The sequence below is a fragment of the Rhamphochromis sp. 'chilingali' genome, assembly GCF_963969265.1.
Source record: "Rhamphochromis sp. 'chilingali' genome assembly, chromosome: 22".
Taxonomy (NCBI): Eukaryota; Metazoa; Chordata; class Actinopteri; order Cichliformes; family Cichlidae; genus Rhamphochromis; species Rhamphochromis sp. 'chilingali'.
The window spans coordinates 30,160,780-30,180,162 of record NC_137950.1 but is presented as its reverse complement, the minus strand read 5'-3'; the positions used below and the strand labels follow the sequence as shown (position 1 = coordinate 30,180,162).

The 19,383-nt window shown below is 43.6% G+C and overlaps 1 protein-coding gene across 4 annotated transcripts in view; it reads right to left on the bottom strand.

Annotated features, from left to right (window-relative positions):
• Nucleotides 1–1,513: 1,513 nt before the first annotated feature.
• Nucleotides 1,514–19,383, bottom strand: part of ebf3a (EBF transcription factor 3a) — a 67,637-nt gene continuing 49,767 nt past the window's right edge. For 2 of the 4 annotated variants that reach the window (XM_080872000.1, XM_080872001.1), the window contains exons 13-16: nucleotides 16,317–16,479; nucleotides 7,468–7,671; nucleotides 6,813–6,983; nucleotides 1,514–3,116 (exon numbers count right to left, since the gene is read on the bottom strand). In XM_080872000.1, the coding sequence (XP_080728126.1) occupies nucleotides 3,085–3,116; nucleotides 6,813–6,983; nucleotides 7,468–7,671; nucleotides 16,317–16,479 (570 nt within the window). In that variant the 3' untranslated portion in view covers nucleotides 1,514–3,084. The remainder of the gene's footprint in view (nucleotides 3,117–6,812; nucleotides 6,984–7,467; nucleotides 7,672–16,316; nucleotides 16,480–19,383) is intronic. The other 2 variants (XM_080872002.1, XM_080872003.1) reach the window with 1 other exon arrangement.

The following is a 19,383-nucleotide window of genomic DNA, read 5'->3' as shown; positions in this document are numbered from 1 at the left end:
AGTGACAAAAACATTAGTGTCCGCTGTGCGTGGGAAGAAAACTTCTTTTTACAGCGAAAAAACCCCTAAACTTCCAACAAGCACCGAGTAGCTACGACGTAATGGGAAACTCACAGAGAAACTCGCGGATTCTTCCACTGACCGCGGCACACCTGCACCAGGGTAACCCTCCGCCTACCCCACTCCTGCTTTACAGGTGAAAATAGAGCAACAGGACCGCTGAGTCTTTGACTTTATTTATTTTCTGCTGTGTTTTATTTGCATCTATTTGAAAGACTGAGTGTAAACACAAAAAATATTTTATTTTATGAGCTGGAATGTGCAGAAAATAGGTTTAAATGTTAAACTAATTTATTCAACTCAGAGAATGTTGCAGATAATTAAATGTTTGCTTGATGCATAAAATTAAAAGATTAAAACTAATAAAACAAGTTTTAAAAAGAGACTTTTCCATCTGATTACATTTTGTATGATGGATTATGTAGAAAAAGTAGAATTGGGCTGAAAGATCTATCGCTTTATCACCTATTCAGGTTGTAAATCGTGTTTTTAAAGAGTAACTAAGTAATTAATTACTTTTGAAAATAAGTAATCAGTAAAGTAAGGGGATTACGTTTTTTGGGAAGTAAACAGTAATTAGTTACTGATTACTTTTTTCAAGTAACTTGACCAACACTGTTGAACAGTGAGCTGAACTTTGGATCATCATCTTTTCTGCATTCCAGACTAACAGACCACTGACTGTGATCGTCTGCACCTAAGAGGAGGTGATAGAGAACAACCCTACCTGTGGTCTCAGGTGCTCCTTAAACACTTTTTACCTGGTAAAGAGAGGGAGGTGAAAGAAGGCAGATAACCTACCACAGCAGCACAAAGATGTCCTGTCTGACTCTGACTGTTTAAACCAGGGGACCTCAAGGGCCTCGAGGGCCGGTGTCCTGCAGGTTTTAAATGTGTCCTTGATCCATCACAGCTGCTTTAAATGGCTAAATGACCTCCTCAACATGTCTTGAAGTTCTCCAGAGGCCTGGTAATGAACTAATCATGTGACTCAGGTTTGTAGGCCCAGTGTGACCTCTAAAACCTGCAGGACGGTGGCCCTTGACGCCTGGAGTTGGACACCTCGGTTGAAAACATGGACGAGGGGGATAAGGACTCCTGTTTAGGCTGGAGGCAGGATGGTGGTATGTTAGGGGACCAAACCTATCCTGGACACAGCTGGTTTCGTTCCTTCTTCTGCCACCAACAATCGTGTTATGCACAAACACATTTGTTCTTCTCTGACCTCATAAACATGAGCGTGCTTCTCTCCTCTGCTACATCAGGCTGGTTTATTTCTGCAGCTCAGTCTGCATCACTACTCCTGGATATAATGAGATCTTACTGTGTGGAGAGGCTGACCTTGAATATTAGGTTTAAGCACGTTGCAGTGATTGGTTGATTTTATTTGACATGCTCAGCTTTGACTGGCTTGTTTTTGTCTTTTATTTGAAGAAAGTGCTGGAGTCGATCAGAGCAACCTGCTGTCTTTATTCACTGTGAAGAAATCATTTCCAAACAGCCAAACAGTCATTGAACAAGAGTTACATTAAAAACAACTGAAACCAAACGAGTGGAGCTGATTGGACGTCAGCTTTGATTGACAGCACTATAAATGTGTGAAGACATTCATTTTTGTTTTTTAATACAAAACGATGGTTGTTTTTCAGTGTGGCAACACCACATACACACACATGTCTAAAACCCCATGAAGACGACATGATTTGACATTTATACAAAACAATCTCAGATATAAATACATATTTATAATCTGTATGTTACAAAAGAGTTTCCCTCGTGATTTTGGTGACGGGCGGGGCAGCGTGATCAACCACAGTGACGTATAAATATTCAGCCAGCTACAACTTTGGCAAAAATCACAAAACCCACAGAGAAAAACACACGGGGCGGGGCTTGAATGAATAGGAGGAGCTTTGGGGTTGTGGGAGGAGCTACGGTTAGAAAGACAACTCTGAACAAGAAGACAGACAGTTACAGTAGCGTATCAGGATGCAGGATTTTTTTTTTTTTTTTAACAGCGCAAGCATAAAAAAAAATACAGACGTACAAGGGCGGGGCTAAAAGAAGAAGGCTGGGACTTCAAGGGACAAACTGATATTTTTCATTTATTGTTTTATCGTTGTGCTTTCAGAGGTCAGAAGTTTATGTGCTGAGGTTACTGAAACGATTAAAGGCCTCAAATTATTCCTGCTGCAATTTCTGATAAAATAAACACTGTTCATGGCAACATGGACGCCGCCGGATACTGCAACAGATTTTAGTGAATTCTCAGTGGAAGGAGCCTTTCATAGCTATGCTTCCTGTTCGTCCCCCCTGTTCTGAGTCTGGCAGCAGCAGAAGTAACAGGAACCTCCCTCGAACCTTCAGCCCAACTGAAATCAGTGCTGCTGCTTCTGTGTTCATCTCTCTTTTCTGAAACGTTCTTCAAATATGACACTTCAGTTTGGCTAAAGGTTGGCAAAGGTTTGATGATGAGATGTCCTGGATTATTTTAAAAAACAGGGAGTGTTCTGCCTCCCCCCACTGAGGTTCACCTGAACTCAGGTGCTTTCAGAGGTGTTTATCATGTCACTCATTGTCTGCTCCTCATCAGGGTGCTGATGAAGGGCACCATTAGCACCCCGATTGCTAGGTATGACAGACACACTGATAACTGTGTCCTGTAATTTGAAGCCTTTAATCTCACTCCTCTTTAGATTCCCATTTCTTCAACTAAGATTACATCACAAGCAGACTAAGTGAAGTCAAGTCTTAGATGTGACATCACAGTTTTTACATTGAATGACCCCGCCCCCAAACATAGAGTATAACATCAGAATAATTACAGACAGCTGAAAGCACCCGCAGAAAGCTGCTCTACAAAAAGTCCTTCTCAGGTTCTTCTTAGAGGCTCGGCCCAGTCGCAGACGACTGGCTGCTGCCGGAGGCCCCGCCTCCTTAGGCCACAGGTCCCTCCTCCTCTGAGGTGATTAGTGCTCGTGGCTGAGGGGGAGGAGACAGGTGAGGAACGAGGAGGAAGGTTTTCTACATGGGAGGAACGACGAGGCCGGACATGGCTGCAGAGAGACGAGGTTTGAATTCATTAATTATAAACATACAACAGAAATGATGTGTGTCACTGAGTGACAGCCAGGTGTGACACCTGCAGAGCAAACATCAGGTGTGGAAATTTCTTTATTCTATGTATTGATCACATGTTTTGACAATATCACTTTAGTAATAGTAGCATCACTTTATCACGTAGTTGTATGCATGTAGGATAGTATCACAAGTGGGCCTTGTGTTTATCACAGCTTCACAGCGGGGCCATTGTATGGGGCCAACACTGTCTGTGCTGTTGTGTAAATGCTTATGCTATTGTGAACTTTACACACATGGAGAGATGCCAAACTGCCTTTCATTGTTTTTGTAACAATGACAATAAAGAGCTATTCTATTCTATTCTATTCTATTCTATTCTTGTATGTGGTCATCCAGGCACTGCGTGTAAGAGAGGTGACGGCTGGTCGTAATTCTCCTTGGGGGGAAGGTTCAAGGATGAGCTGAGCTGGGAGGTATAGGTCATATATAAGACGTGAGCGCCCATCTTCAGAGGCCACTTTGGCGTTTGACCAGAGCGCTCTCTGCAGCATGTGATTAAACCCACTCGCTGAGCGTTTGCACTTTATTTAAACAACTTCCACAACAAAACAGAATTAATTAGATGAAAAAAAATATCAGTACTTTGCTCATGTTTGAATAAAGCTTTGCTCACACCATGTTTTTAATCCAGATGTTTCAGTGAGTGATGGTCTGGCCTGTATTCAGCTCAGTAATGGAGTCCAGGTTTGTTCATCGTCTGCAGATGTTTGTCCTAACCCTACAGTTTTGGTCCTTCCTCCCCCCCAAACCATCAGGATGCTGCTGTGACCTGTAGGCTGATAACCAATCAATCTCATGCTTAGCTCGTAGCATCCATGATGTCCCAACAGAATCTCTGTTTCTGATTGGTCAGACTACAGGACAGTCTCCACTTGGCCTCTGCACGTCTGAAAGGAGCGCCCTGCGGTTAGTCAGAGGAGGCGGCGGTTTTAATTGATCTCTAAATCTTTTCAGGAAGTCGTGAGACATGCACGATGAAATCTTATGCGCGTTTGCTTTTATGCTGCTATCTCGTTGAACTGTCGGCCTGGGGTGGCTCTAGCTCAGCGGGTAGAGCAGGTTGGCTAGTAATCAGAAGGCTGGTGGTTTGAGTCCTGGCTCCTTCAGTCTCTGTGTGTTAAAGTGACCTTGGGCAAGATACTGAACCCACAGCTGCTCTCGGTTCATCGAAGCGTGAATGGTCAGTTGGACGAGTCATGTAGAGTAAAAGTGCTGTGAAGGAAGAGTTTTACACTCTGACCTGTGAACCTCTCCATCAACCCCTGCTCACTGTACGAAAACACGTTCCACATTCAAACTGAGCAGATTTAACACTCCACGTGTTTCCAGAGGAACCTTTTCTGTCTCACATGAGTTTGAATTATTCGTTGCACTCTGGTTACAGCCTCCGACATGCTCCAGCGCAGGTTTCAGCAGCGACAGTCGTTACAGTGACACTACAGGATGTAGCAGAGCTGCATTTTCCACCTCAGCTGTGAAACATTTTAAGAAGACAGGAGAGGACGGCAGAAGCAAGGACAGTGAGACGAGCAGAGGAAGAGGAGGGGGGATTAGGGCACTGACGTGTATTCATAAAAGGACACACGGTAGAAGAAGACAACCACTGACACACACACAGGAAGCCTACAGTGAGCAAGTGTGTGTCAGTAAAAGCAGAAGGATGATGGGCTGCATCGTTCAGATGAGGAACGCTTTAGAGTAAAATGAAACGTAAGCCTTGGCTGTGTCAGTCAGGTTTGTAGCCACATGTCAAACTTCACCTGGACAGGCAAAATGGTTTTGATGATGCCGTCCTGGTTTGTGAGTCAGACATTTTTCCTGTTATTGATGGAGACACGCAACAGGATTCAGAAGAATGTGAGCTGACTCCAGGATGGTGGAAATGCCCCAGGGAGACAAAATCCCGTGCAATCCAGAGTGATTCATGGCTACAAATCCTCCCACGTACATCCCGTTTCACGGCGAGCTCAGCTCTAAATCTGCTCTCTTTGTTGTAGGAGAAGAAGAAGAAGGCCCACTGTCCATCTTGAGCAGTAAACCTTCACAGACCTCAGTAACCTCACCAGTGTGTTAAAGGGAAAGGTCACATGATGCTTCCCTGATGATGAACTGTTTATTTATTGTACAGTTTTCCTTCCTCCACACCGGAATGTCTCAGGACAGTCGGACTTGATCCGCAGCGTTTAAATAATCATGAGATGCCTCCTTCCTCTGATTTCAGGTGAGCTTTGCTTCTTTGATTCTGTGCACCGCCCTCCTTTGTCTTATGCAAACTAACCTAAAGTTGGATAAGCTGTTAACAAAACGGACGGTTTGTTGATGAAGAGACTGACTCCACCCACCTGTCCCTGTTGTGACTCGAATAAAACCTTAAAGAATCTGATGAGTTTTTAAAAACATCTGAGCTGAAAATGATGACACATCATTCCTCATTAGCTTCCTGTTAACGACAAAATGCATGTAGCAGCCCGCAGTTTAATTTACCAGCTCATTACACAAGCACGCACACACACACACATGTCTGTAGACTGACGCTTCACTCCTTCACAAAAACTGAAACGTTCTGGGATAAATGAAGCACATGTTCACAGAAACAAAACACAAGTAGTGATTTCAAAATGAAATTATTTTATAACAGCAACAACAACAATAATAATAATAATTAGAAACCACGTTGAAATGATGTCAGGATGAAATTGTTTCTCAGGTGCTCGTTTGAAGGTGAATCACTGATTTCATGCTCAGTTTCTGGCTGCTGCAGCTGCAACTATTAATAACATTCAAACTGTATTTACACATCACCCTGCAAATGGATCCACACACACACACACACACACACACACACACACACACACACACACACACACACACACACACACACTGTGGCCTTTCTGCCTCGGCGAAGGCGGAGAGCAACATGAATATTTAACACTCGACAAACCTCTCTGTCAGAAACACTGACATCACACACACTGGCTGCCAGAGTGTGTGCTTCCTGTGTGTGTGTGTGTTTAATGCATGTGGGCATGTGTGTTTAGAGGATGTATCTGTGGGTTGTAGTGAATAAAACATGCATTGGCCTGTCACTCTTCATGCAATACTAACAGGACTCGGGTTACCCACCTCGACCCAGCGTGTGTGTCTGTGTGTGTGTGTGTTCACTCCATTTACTCGTCTGTAGACATGTGGTTGTTTACAGAAGAGCAGATGAAACTGAATCAAACATCTGTTCAGCTTCATGTTACTCTCGAGGCTCACTCGCTTTAATTACACCACATCTACATGTTTAAAGACATGAATCTCCAAAAGTTGATTCTGTTAATCGTTAAACGTTTTCAGTGGGAGAAACGTTTCGTCGCTCCAGAGATTTACTTACCTGGATGATTGAGCATGCATAAAGACATAAAGACATGAAGGAATTTGAAAACAAAATATAAAAATATGAATGTACTATTTCGTTTTAATCATAAGCTTTGTTAGTCACAGGTTCAATCATACTACGATCAAAGTATGTCTTCAGTCCCGGGAAGTATTCTTTCTGTCCCTAACACTTCTACTGACTTCGGAAAGAAGGAGTTTTAATTTGTAGACTCAAGGAGCTGCTGTCTCACCTTGCAGCCCATTGGCGTTGTTGGCGGAGCAGTTGGGTGGAGGAGGAGGTGAAGCTGACGGCCGAACGACGGGAGCAAAGGCGCTCTTCTGTTTGACGGCAGCCGAGAAGGAAAAAACTCCATGCGAGGAGTTACAGTTAGAGACGGCCATGGTGGGACTGGAGGGAACGACTGGAACACAGCAGTTCAGAAACCATTTTAACCAGTAACTGTGATGGGACAGTAAACTACACTCCGTTAACATGGTTAGCTCTGTCTTACATGAATGATGTACTATCCAGTCAATTCAATTCAGTTTTATTTACACAGCGCCAAATCATAACAACAGTCACCTCAAGGCGCTTTGTATTGTAGGTAGACCTTACAATAATACATACAGAGAAAAAACAACAATCAATCTCCCTCCCATTCTACTTTTAAATACTCTAGGAACAACAAGTAGACCTGCAGTGTGAGAGCGAAGTGCTCTAATAGGGTGATATGGTACTACAAGGTCATTAAGATAAGATGGGGCCTGATTACTACAAAGTTCAAAGATAGAGGACCAGCACTACAGGGATTAGTGTAATTAGTACGAGTAGTATTCCTTGTAGTGGTTGTAGTAGCACTGCTAGGAGTATTAGTAGTAGTGGGTGTAGTACTGTAGTACATTTACCTTGATACTTACTGCCGTAGGGTGAATTGGCTGAGGACCCGTTGAGGAAACCGGGTGATGTTGCCACCCCAAGGTTTGGCATGCCTGTGTTGCCGTAGCCATTCATGCTGTTGCTGACTGTGTTGCCATAGTTACTCTGTTGGGGGGTGGAGCTTGGTACATATCCTCGCGGTGACACACTGCTGGTGTTTCGACTGTAGCCGACTGGAAGAGAGTACAGTGTTAGTAACACTGCAGTATTACTAAGTGCAGTAAGCTAGTTTTATGCTAGATGAGGCTGCATGTAACTTTTCCCCAAAGGTGGAGTTTTCGGTACATGGAGGTTCCTCTCAGCAAGTATTTGAACTCCTAAACACTTTAGAACTGATAATGCAACATCCTGGTTTCACAGGCAGAGGAAACAGATGGTGGGCTGATCCCAGTTCTGCTGGAGATCCTTTGGAGCTGCTGGAGGGGGGTGGAGCCTACACCTGCTTTAATTGGGCAAGTGGCAGGGTACACCCTGGAGAGGTCCACCTTCCATCACAGGGCGAACACAGAGAGACATACAAGCATTCAACCCCAGCACCTTCTTGCTGTGAGGCGACAGTGCTAAACCACCACACCACCCACATACACATGCTCAGGAAGAGTGGAATTTGGAAAATCGTTCACATAATCGTTCATATGAGATTGGTCTTTCATATCACAACATCCTAGTAATGCGACCATCAACAATCCTTGCTGAACTTTGAGTAGTAGTAGTAGCCAATCAGATCCTAGAGTATGGACTTGAGTTCAGCAGACAGAGTGTAGTAAAGACAAACAGGAGGTGGAGCAGTTAAAATAAGAGAAAGGCCGTGTTAGATTTGTATTGTTGATTGTCATTTATGCTTAGAAATATTTACTCATATATGCTTAGAAGTGTATATAATCATTGGTGGATTGAAAGGATGTTTCATCCTAAAGTAACAGCTCTGTGTGTTAGGGAGTGCATCCGTTCTTCTAGAGTGTCCTTGGTATAAATCACATACTCCCTAGGAGAGTTTATCTTTTCTTGTTGATTTATGGTATAGCAAGCACATGTATATCTGTTTAAGTATAAGAGCCTTTTGTTAGATGGACTCAGACATCCTGGCACTAGCTTTAGGGAGGCTTCACAGGGTCACATCTTGACCTACATACACACACACACACACACACACACAGTATTCTTTGTTCACATGTATACCTATGTAAGACGTCATATGTTAATGAACCTATGCATATTCATGTAACCACAATAAAAGGAGTGCTATGGGGAGCCTGGCTGAGAGTCTCTGACGGAGGTCAAGTGGTGGGACGACACTTGGCTCCAGCCAGACACCTCCCTCATGCATGAGTAAACCAGAACCTTGTGTCTTGCTTTGCAGTGTAATTATATTGTCTTCAACGTTCCAGCGAATAGGGTTTATGCCACAAACCTATCATTAATTGGTCCTTCGATGCCAGCTCCCTGGGATCGCATTCACCGAGGGGGGGGAGAGGCACGCTGAAAGACTGACGTCAGCCAGGAAGTTCCTGTGGATTCGCTGTCTGTCCTTCTCCTCGATGAATGGCGATCGGCGGGATTCAGGCTGATATTACACGCTAAGCAACGCCAAGTAAGTTTAAAGAGGCCGACTCTATAACCGTGTCGTTGTGCAGTCTCTGCCATTTTGTGAGGCGTTGAGAAGTTCGCTGCTTTGTGGAGCGATAACTGGGTTAGTGTCCCGAAAAAGAAGTTTTGGTTAAATCGCCCAAGGGTCCCAAGCGTCCGGTGTGTGTCCGGTTTTGAAATCGCCCTGGGTGTGTGTCCCGAGCGTCCCTTCATTGGGTTTTGTCGCGCGAGTGGGTGAGCGTCCCACAGCTGGGTCAGGGTCCCGAGCGGTCCGGTGTGAGTCCGGAGTAGGCCTATTTTGTGTTATTGTCATTTTCGTCGTCGTCTCGTTGTTGTTGTTGTGTGTGAGTGTGTGCGGAGCAGAACGCGTGGTGTGTGACGTCAGCAGTTGTTGTTGTTATTATGGTTTCTAAGCAACCAAGAGTGAGTTAGAGGGAGAAAGACGTTTGTGCTGGACTTTGCTCCTGGCAGCACAAAGTATTTATGTATAAAAGAGAGAGAGCGACGGCTCCACAGCTGCGTGGGTGCACGCGAATGCGGTCGCGCGGGTTTCACGCGGACCTGAGCCGTGCGGTTAATCGCAGGCTTATAAATGGAAGAGATTCAAATGTTAGAAGTTTTCAGAAAACACACCAGCCTTGAAGAGTGTGTGGAAAAGGCCAGCCCACATCAGCAGCTGTGCTCTGGTGGGTGGCTTTCCCCCCACCCCTTCCTGACACAAAATGTTAACAGCCTGTGTGCCAGACCATGGACGTAATTGAGGTGGATAGTTGTTAAAAGTCATCTACATTAAGCTTGTGGTTGCTTAAATTCAGTACAATGACATGTGAGGTGAAGTGATATAGGTAAATATTTAAACTAATGAAGTGCATAGAGGCACTTGACCTGTGTGAAAGACTGTCGTCTTATTATGAGCCATTGTTGAGATATACAGCACGCCTGTGAAAACAACTAATATGCTGCAACTACTGTGTGATGTCGCGTTGCAGTTTTGTTTTTGTTTTTTGAGCTGATGAGCAAGCTACACATTATCAGATCAAGAGCTGTCTGAGAGCTGCTCAAAGAGAGGGAAACAGAGAGTGTGCAGCGTTTCCATGAGCAGTTTTTCTGCACCTTGACTCGTGTGTGTGTAGCATCAGTTTTTGTTTATTTGTTTTGTTGGATTAAAAATAATTAAATAAACTGGTGATCATGCCTATGGATCACCATGGCACATATCTCCAGCCATATGGTTTATTTATGCAGATGAAAAAGTGAGTGTGAATGTGTCTGACATCACAGTGTTTTTGTGCACTGTGCAAAAGTAATTGCCTTTGATTGTGAGTGAGAGCAGTGATTTTGCAGATCACAAGCTATTGTGAAGGGAAAAAAAAAAGAGTGAAAAAGAGACAAATTACATTGTAGACGAAGAAAAATAATCATAGGAAAAAGGTTTTGTGTTGATCAGCCAAAAAACAACTACAATGTCATTTTCTGCTTTTAAGAAAGGATTGTTCACACAAACACAGACAGAGAGATGTATGATGATTAAGCAGTGATGATAATAATGAAAGTCTCTCAGTCTGTTGTTTACAGGTGGGGAACGGACCTGGATCAATCCTACACGGGCAGCAGTCGTAAGAAAATTATAGGTTGAAATCATTAGAAAAATTAGAAACACTCAGCCAGAATTTTTGGCTGAATTGTTTTGCAGCTTCCCGTCCTCATCCTGAACAAGCAAGATCCAAGGAAACGAATCTCTCCCTGAAGACACCGAGTGCAGTTTCAGAAGCACGAGCATGAACATTTAACAGTGGACAGGAGTCCAAGAGACAATCTGAGCAGAGAGGTCCAGCAGCGCTGTGGGCAAACGGCATCAGAAAGAGAAGAACCATCATCTAGATTGGATGGATGGAGATGCGTTTCCAGCCAGCTGCAACCTCACTGTGTGTGAAGGACTTTTGAGAAGACTGTCTGAGTTTGACATTTGCCATGTTTGGAGTGAGATGGCAATGAAAGAGACAGTGGGACAAAGAGAGACACGGGACAAAGCTGGAAAAAAGCTGACTGCCATTGGACTGAAAAGTGGGAGAGAAGGAGAGGAGCAGAGGAGGACTGAGGCTGCTGTTTTAGTGTGGCCAATCAAATTAGGTTAAGGAATTCGGGGAGACAAGCGACTGCCTGGAAGTGGAGGATTGACACAGTGTCCAGACCACCACAAAAGGGGGAAGGGGACAAGCACTGAGGTATGCAAGTGTGCTGTTAGAAAATGGAAAGGTGACACCACACATGCAGCTAATATCCACCAGAGATAACACAAGACCATACACAAAGTGTTACACATTAAAAGAGGGTATTTGTAGAAGGGGTTAACAACACACAGTGTGGTTGCCGATGGTAACCTGTTTCAGAAGATACATAAAAACAGAACATATATTAACCCTACTAACAATTCCAAACACAAAATAGCTTATGAAGATTAGACAACATTTTAAGTGTGTGAGTCTGTTTATTATCTTGTCCAAGTCACCTCGTGTGATGTAAAGACCAGTGAAACTCATAGCACATTGCATGCTCTGCTGGATATACAGCTCCACACACATGCAATGAAAATTAGCTTGTTATCTTTCATCAGTGTAAAATAGTGTCAATTTAGCAGACACTTGTTATCAAATACTGAATTTATCCTAAAAAAAATTGACTGTCCAAGTTGCAGGACAACAATTTAACTTTTGTGGAAAACAATCCTGGTTTGACTAACCAGCGATCAGACAATAAATTTAGTGTTAAAATGGTAAATTGGGAGAAGCTTCCTGCTTGATTGATGCAGCAAGTAATTTACTGTATGAGGGAAATTGTCTTTTGTGATAATATTTTGAACATGCATTTCTGTCGTCCTGTCAACTTAGTGGGTTAATAACTGATATGCAAATTAGTTGATCGGTTCTTAGATTAATGAAAGGTGACTGAATTTTAGCACGAGTGAATGAGATGTGTTGGAGTTTGTTGTGTTGAGTGGAGACCCTATAACACTGAGTTTCCTGTTTGATGTGCGAGTGAATTCTGTATCTAGATATACAACTCTGAATACGTCAGAACAAACGTTTTTTGTGAAGTGCATGACAACATGTTACATGTTTTATGATGAAGGAAAAAGGAAAATTGAATAGAATAGATCTGTGGCCTAAATGAGTGACGAGCACAGACTTGGTGATTAAACTCATAGCTAATATGACATTAGGGTTATGTTGTGTTTTGTGCAGCTGATGATTGATTTGGAGTGAATCTAGCTGATGATTTTTCTTCTGTTGTGAAGTCGAGCCTGCCGATTAGTATGATGGTATGATGCCATGAACCATGCTAATGGTATGATTTACCTGAGGTGAGGAGTTTGTGTCATGACTTAACAAGGCCTTTTTATTTTGATACTTTTACAGTGCACTGAAAGTTTGGTTTGATAATTTGTTATTTTTCATTTTTATCTTTTGAACAGGCACTGATTTTGTTTGTTTATTTCTTTTCTTTAAAGCAGATCTGCACGTCGGGAATTGAAAGTGCTATGCGACCGATCGAGAAAGCCACTCATTTGGGACAATTATTAAATGAAAGTCCCTGTCCAAAACCGGATTCAGCGATGTAATCCTATCAAAAGTTCTTTTTCTTTTTGAAATGACGTCATTTTGCTGAGAGTGGAAACTAAATGCGACAATCGATTCCACTATCAGCAAAGAAAGCATGAATGAATGGAAATAAAAAGGGAAGCTGACTGATTGGTAAAAGAAACTGTGAGAAATTGTATACATCTGCGCAGCGCTAACATTGCATTTTTTTTTTTCTACAGCATTACAGTTTTTCATGTGGTTTGATCACATGATTTATACCAGGACAACTGGTTGATGTTTTTCTACTATAGGATTTCTGGGTTTACATGTGACTGACATTCTTTCCACAGCTAGGGTTGATTTTATGGTCTTTTTTTTATGGCACCTCTGGAACCTGTTGACCTGTGTCTGACCTCCGTCTGCCCACAGTCAATGTGTATTGCTAATGTTTGTTTCTTTGAGAATGCTGTGGAGGATTCAGCTGAAACGGACAAGTGACATGAGTAAAACAAATAAGAGATTGCGGTATTTATGGAATAGTTTATTATGGGCTCTTTGCTGGCCACTTTGAGCCCATAATAATAATATGTGAGTGGAGTGACTTTGCTTAAGAGAAGTCACCGATTACGTTAATATTAACTGAGCACATGGGATGATCCATGTTTGGGGCGAATTATGGTAATGATAGTGATTTAATGATTTGAGAAAACATGCACATGACACTTGTCTTGCCCGTGCTGAATGCTTACTACTCTTTTGATATAATTGTTTATACGTGTGAAGGTTGATTTTATTTCCAGATCTTGTGTATGCAGGCTCCTGGTGGAGCCAGTTTTTAAGACAGGGATCCAGGTTTGGTGAGTTGACGCATGAGCGTGTCCATGCGTCAAGAGGTGGGGTCCAGAATTAATATTAAACAATGTTTACTATTATTGTTGCAGTGATTTGTGTGATTAGCTGTTTATTTACAAGTATTAAATCTATGCAAGTGGTGCATCCATGTTCAGATGAGGCTTCGATGGCCTATAAGTGAAGTTCACTGAACTAAAGAATGTGGTTTGATGATTGTTGACATGCTCTCCAAATAGAAGTTTTTTTGAAATATAGTGGTGCAGCAGTGAGGAGAAACATTCCAGGCATAGCGGACAGCCCAGGCAGTGGTTGAGGTCAAAGATCAAGCTGGTTGGGGCCCATCATGAAATCAGACCTTGGAGCCACAGCAAGGACCATGAAACTGCCTGCAAAATAGAGGAGAGGATCGTCCACAAGATGGGAGAGAGACTTCAGGAGGATCAGAGATCATCTTCAGCACAGCAGACAGGACACAGAGAGCTGTGCTACTAAGCTTCCAGGAGATCAAGAGGAGACTTCCCACAGCAAGATTTTAAATAAAATGAAAGATTCAATATTGACGCTGAGGAAGACAACTAAGGTGTACGACGTGCTCTGCCTTAAACCTTCAGCAGCGTTGGAACACGAAAACTCGAGGGATGAGGAGCGTGCCAAGCTCCACCGACAGCGCAGAAGGAGTTCGAGGATGACATCATGATTCTGTGAAAGCACAGGAACCAGAAACTATGGTGGTGATGACAGCAGTTTCCTATGAACATCACCTAATGCTGTGCCACTATACTGTGCATACGATGACACTCTGAAGGCTGCTGGGATCATAACAGCAGTAAGACAACCCTGCACCCTTTCCACAGAGGTGTTTCTCTGCAGAGCGTGGACAATTAAGGAGTCATAAATATCCCCCTCGCAGGACGAAGGCTTGAATGGGGTAATGAGAGGCCATAAAACTAGAGTGCTGAGAGGTCTGCAGCTTTGGAAATAGCTGAGACCCATGTTGACAAACAACAAAACCAACTGGTATGTTTGAATGTTTATTCTACATACGTTTGGACTCTGGTCCTATGGACAATGATGGAAACATCTGGAAGAGACATTCATGACGCCCTGCAGAGCTCAAACCACCCTGCAGAGAGACATGTGATTTGCACACCCGGAGGAAGCATCACCAAGCTGAGATGTTTTTGAAAATGTTACTTTCTTATTTTCACTATTAAATTAACAATTTCTTTGTTTGCTTGTAGGATGCAGTTTGCCATGAGATGAGATCAATGAGGAATGAGATAACTGCTAATACATTTGTTAAACTGTGTATTTTTTCAGTAATTTAGGGTGATTTGACATATGCTGAATATAACAATGTTTGCATTGAAACTGTCAGACATGAGGTATTCATAACTGGGAACTTTTCAAGCATAAAGGTCAAAAAGGGGGGAAATGTTAGATTTGTATTGTTGATTGTCATTTATGCTTAGAAATATTTACTCATATATGCTTAGAAGTGTATATAATCATTGGTGGATTGAAAGGATGTTTCATCCTAAAGTAACAGCTCTGTGTGTTAGGGAGTGCATCCGTTCTTCTAGAGTGTCCTTGGTATAAATCACATACTCCCTAGGAGAGTTTATCTTTTCTTGTTGATTTATGGTATAGCAAGCACATGTATATCTGTTTAAGTATAAGAGCCTTTTGTTAGATGGACTCAGACATCCTGGCACTAGCTTTAGGGAGGCTTCACAGGGTCACATCTTGACCTACATACACACACACACACCTACATACACACACACACACACACACACACAGTATTCTTTGTTCACATGTATACCTATGTAAGACGTCATATGTTAATGAACCTATGCATATTCATGTAACCACAATAAAAGGAGTGCTATGGGGAGCCTGGCTGAGAGTCTCTGACGGAGGTCAAGTGGTGGGACGACACTTGGCTCCAGCCAGACACCTCCCTCATGCATGAGTAAACCAGAACCTTGTGTCTTGCTTTGCAGTGTAATTATATTGTCTTCAACGTTCCAGCGAATAGGGTTTATGCCACAAACCTATCAGGCCGCTTGATGTTTTTAATTCATCTGGTGACAGAGTGCTGGTGAATCTGAGTCTGGAAATGTGTGGTCCCAAAGCTGACGACAGTGGGTGGGGCTACAAGAGAAATTCATGAGGATTTGTAGATTTGCAGTGAAAGATTCTTCCTGCTGGGATCTCACAGAAAACTTGAACTACATGTCAAACCTTTTGTGGTTCCTATAACACAGAAAAGGGGCACACTAGAGCTGAATCAGAACTGCTGAATGATCCAGAAGACTCCAGTTCTTCTCATGGTTTAACTCTTTGTTCATCCCTCTATTCCAGTCCATTCAATTTAGTTTTATTTAGGCAGCACCAAATAAGGTCCTTCATATTGTAAGGTAGATACCCTACATTAATACAGAGAAAGCCAAACAATCAGAAGACCCACTTTGAACAAGCACTTGGTGAGAGTGGGAAGGAAAAGCTTCTGTTTAACAGGAAGAAACATAAGGCATTATTTGGGATGGGGAGAGGCAGCTATCTGGGTGGGAGGAGGGAGACAGGACAAAGACACGCATGTCCATCAAAGTGACATTCAGCTCTGAGCTGGTCACAAATCTAACGCTCGGTGCACCAAAGTCCTTCTTAGTAGACTTAGTAGTAGACTCTGTAGAGTACTCGTAAAATGTGTCATGTGACCAGGGTTACCACAGCCACCCCTTTAATGTCACTTCTGCCCCCATCACCTGCAGGATTTATCGGGCCGCTCATACCTTGCGTTGTCTCAGAGACGTTGACGGCGAGCTGCCCGCTGAAAGAGTTGACTCCCATCATGCCATGGGAGGCGGTGCTGCCCAGCGATGGGATCTGGTTGTGGTTCCTGGGAACGCTGTAGAGCGCTTCAGCGATGTCTGCTGCTCGCTTCAAGATGATCTCCTGCAGAGCGGAAAGACACAGGAGCATTTAAATATCTGGATTCATGCAGCTGCAGAGACTCAGGAGGGAACATAATCACATAACATCTCTACTGGAAATGTGGAGAAGCTATCATCCTAAAATTAAAACTCATGCATTAACACCAAAGGCAAGACTGATTAATTGAGAGTTGTGGTCACTTTGTTTCAGATGATAATGATAAATTACAATTAAACACCTGTAATACATTCCTGTGATATAATGTAAGGTATATTAAATCCCCCACTCGCCCCTGTGGGCGGTTTATCCTTCAAGCTCGGGTCCTCTACCAGAGGCCTGGGAGCTTGAGGGTCCTGCGCAGTATCTTAGCTGTTCCCAGGACTGCGCTCTTCTGGACAGAGATCTCCGATGTTGTTCCCGGGATCTGCTGGAGCCACTCGCCTAGCTTGGGAGTCACCGCACCTAGTGCTCCGATTACCACTGGGACCACCGTCACCTTCACCCTCCTTCTTCCTGATGTTGCTGACATTCAGTATCGCTACATCGATCACTACAGCTGTCTTCTTCTGTTTGTCTACCACCACTATGTCCGGGACTTCCAGGCCGTACTCAGCACAGATGTTTCTGTATACTATGCCAGCCACTTGGTTATGGCGTTCCATGTATGCCCTGCCTGCTAGCACCTTGCATCCTGCTGTTATGTGCTGGATTGTCTCTGGAGCATCTTTAGACAGCCTGCACCTGGGGTCTTGCCTGGTGTGATAGACCCCAGCCTCTATGGATCTTGTGCTCAGAGCTTGTTCTTGTGCTGCCATGATTAGTGCCTCTGTGCTGTCTTTCAGTCCAGCTTTGTCCAGCCACTGGTAGGATTTCTGGATATCAGCCACCTCCTCTATCTGCCGGTGGTACATACCGTGCAGGGGCCTGTCCTGCCATGATGGTTCCTCGTCTCCCTCCTCTTTCTTGGGTTTCTGCTGCCTGAGGTATTCACTGAGCACTCGGTCAGTTGGGGCCATCTTCCCAATGTATTCTTGGATGTTCGTTGTCTCATCCTGGACTGTGGTGCTGACACTCACCAGTCCCCGGCCCCCTTCCTTCCGCTTAGCGTACAGCCTCAGGGTGCTGGACTTGGGGTGAAACCCTCCATGCATGGTCAGGAGCTTCCTGGTCTTGATGTCAGTGGCTTCTATCTCCTCCTTTGGCCAGCCTATTACCCCAGCAGGGTACCTGATCACGGGCAGGTGTTGATGGCCCGGATCTTGTTCTTACCATTCAGCTGACTCCTCAGGACTTGCCTGACCCTCTGCAGGTACTTGTTGGTTGCAGCTTTCATAGCGACCTCTTCATGGTTCCCTTTTTTCTGTGGGATCCCCAGGTACTTGCAGCTGCCCTCAATGCCTGCAGTGTTGCCTTCTGGTAGTGAAATATAGTGAAAAACAGCAGAGTTCATGTTTTCTAACCCTAGCATGCAGTTTTCAGTCTAAGGCACTTTATTGTCTTTCTGTGATTTCTGATTTCAGTCAGTTTATTTTTGATTTTATCTCATCAGACTGAGGTCATTATATTGTTACTGCCACCATCTTTCTCTTCTTTGTCTTTTTTTCCAGTGTAATTGAGGGTAACGATCCACGATACTTCACTGACCAGCCTGCAGGGGGCACTCTGATGTCTGTCTGACATGCGCTAAAGATCCTGAGAGCGGCTCGTTATACTTAAACAGCTCAAGACTCCAAAAACACACATGTTCAGTTTACACATACATAACACACACACAAACACACACACAGTTATTATTATTATCACTACATTAGGATTTACATTTGTTTACAGGCTCTGCACTCTGTTCAAGGTTACGCTTTCATTTCAATAGACCTGTGTGTGTGTGTGTGTGTGTGTGTGTGTGTGTGTGTGTGTGTGTGTGTGTGTGTGTGTGTGTGTGTGTGTGTGTGTGATTAACTGGTGGGTTGAGAAGCGTGTCGGAGAGACTCTGTTGGGGAGGATGGGGGATATAAAGAGCTCCCTCCTCCTCCTCCTCCTCCTCCTCCTCCTCCTCTGCCAGTGTTTCAGTGTTTCAGGAGGCTGTGACTCCTAAACCTGAAGGAGGTGGTGAGGAGGGGGAGGAGGAAGTCTGTCCTGTTTAATGAGTTTCATGTGAAATTAAAGAAGCTCCGGTTTGAACTGTGAGACAGTCTGATGATGATGTTATCAATAATCTGTGAAACATGATTATTGGTTGTGATTACGCTGACTGTCCTTACTGTGATTGGCCAATCCAGTAAAACTGCGTAAAAATGTTCATAAATATTCTCTCAGTCAGACTCGTGCAGCTCTTATGACAGTTTGTTTCCACTCATGTCCATGACGCTGAAGCAGCTCAAACCACTGAAGTGAAAACATGGTGACGTCTCAGAGCAAAAGGCGGTGCGCTGGTTTAGACACAATGACTGTAAGTAAAAGATGACATCACAGAGTTTTTGAAACCAGACGTGATAATGTGGATCAGTAGCGCTCTGCTGGACAGGTGGAGGTACTTCAGCTGTGTTTCGCTCTCAGCATTCAGTTTGTCTTCATCCATTTGAGTGGTTGAATTCAATTCTGTGCCGGCTCTTATTTGGGTATAAAAACATGAATTCATTTTGTTGTTTGATGAATAAATAATGACATCATTCTTAGTTTGAAACACGTTTTGACAGATTACATTTTTTTTAAATTGTCTAATAAATCTGAAGCACTGTTTTCTGGGTTAACAGACACACGCTCACAGCTTGTTTCACTAAGTTTGTTCAGAGAGTTTAACTTAACAGTGAACACTTCCTATTTGTGTCGCCTCATTCTTTATTTTCTACTCATGTTCCTCCTCAAAGACTCAAAGATTCAAAAGGATTCAAACTGAAGCGGCGTCCTCGGTGTGCCGACGCCACATGA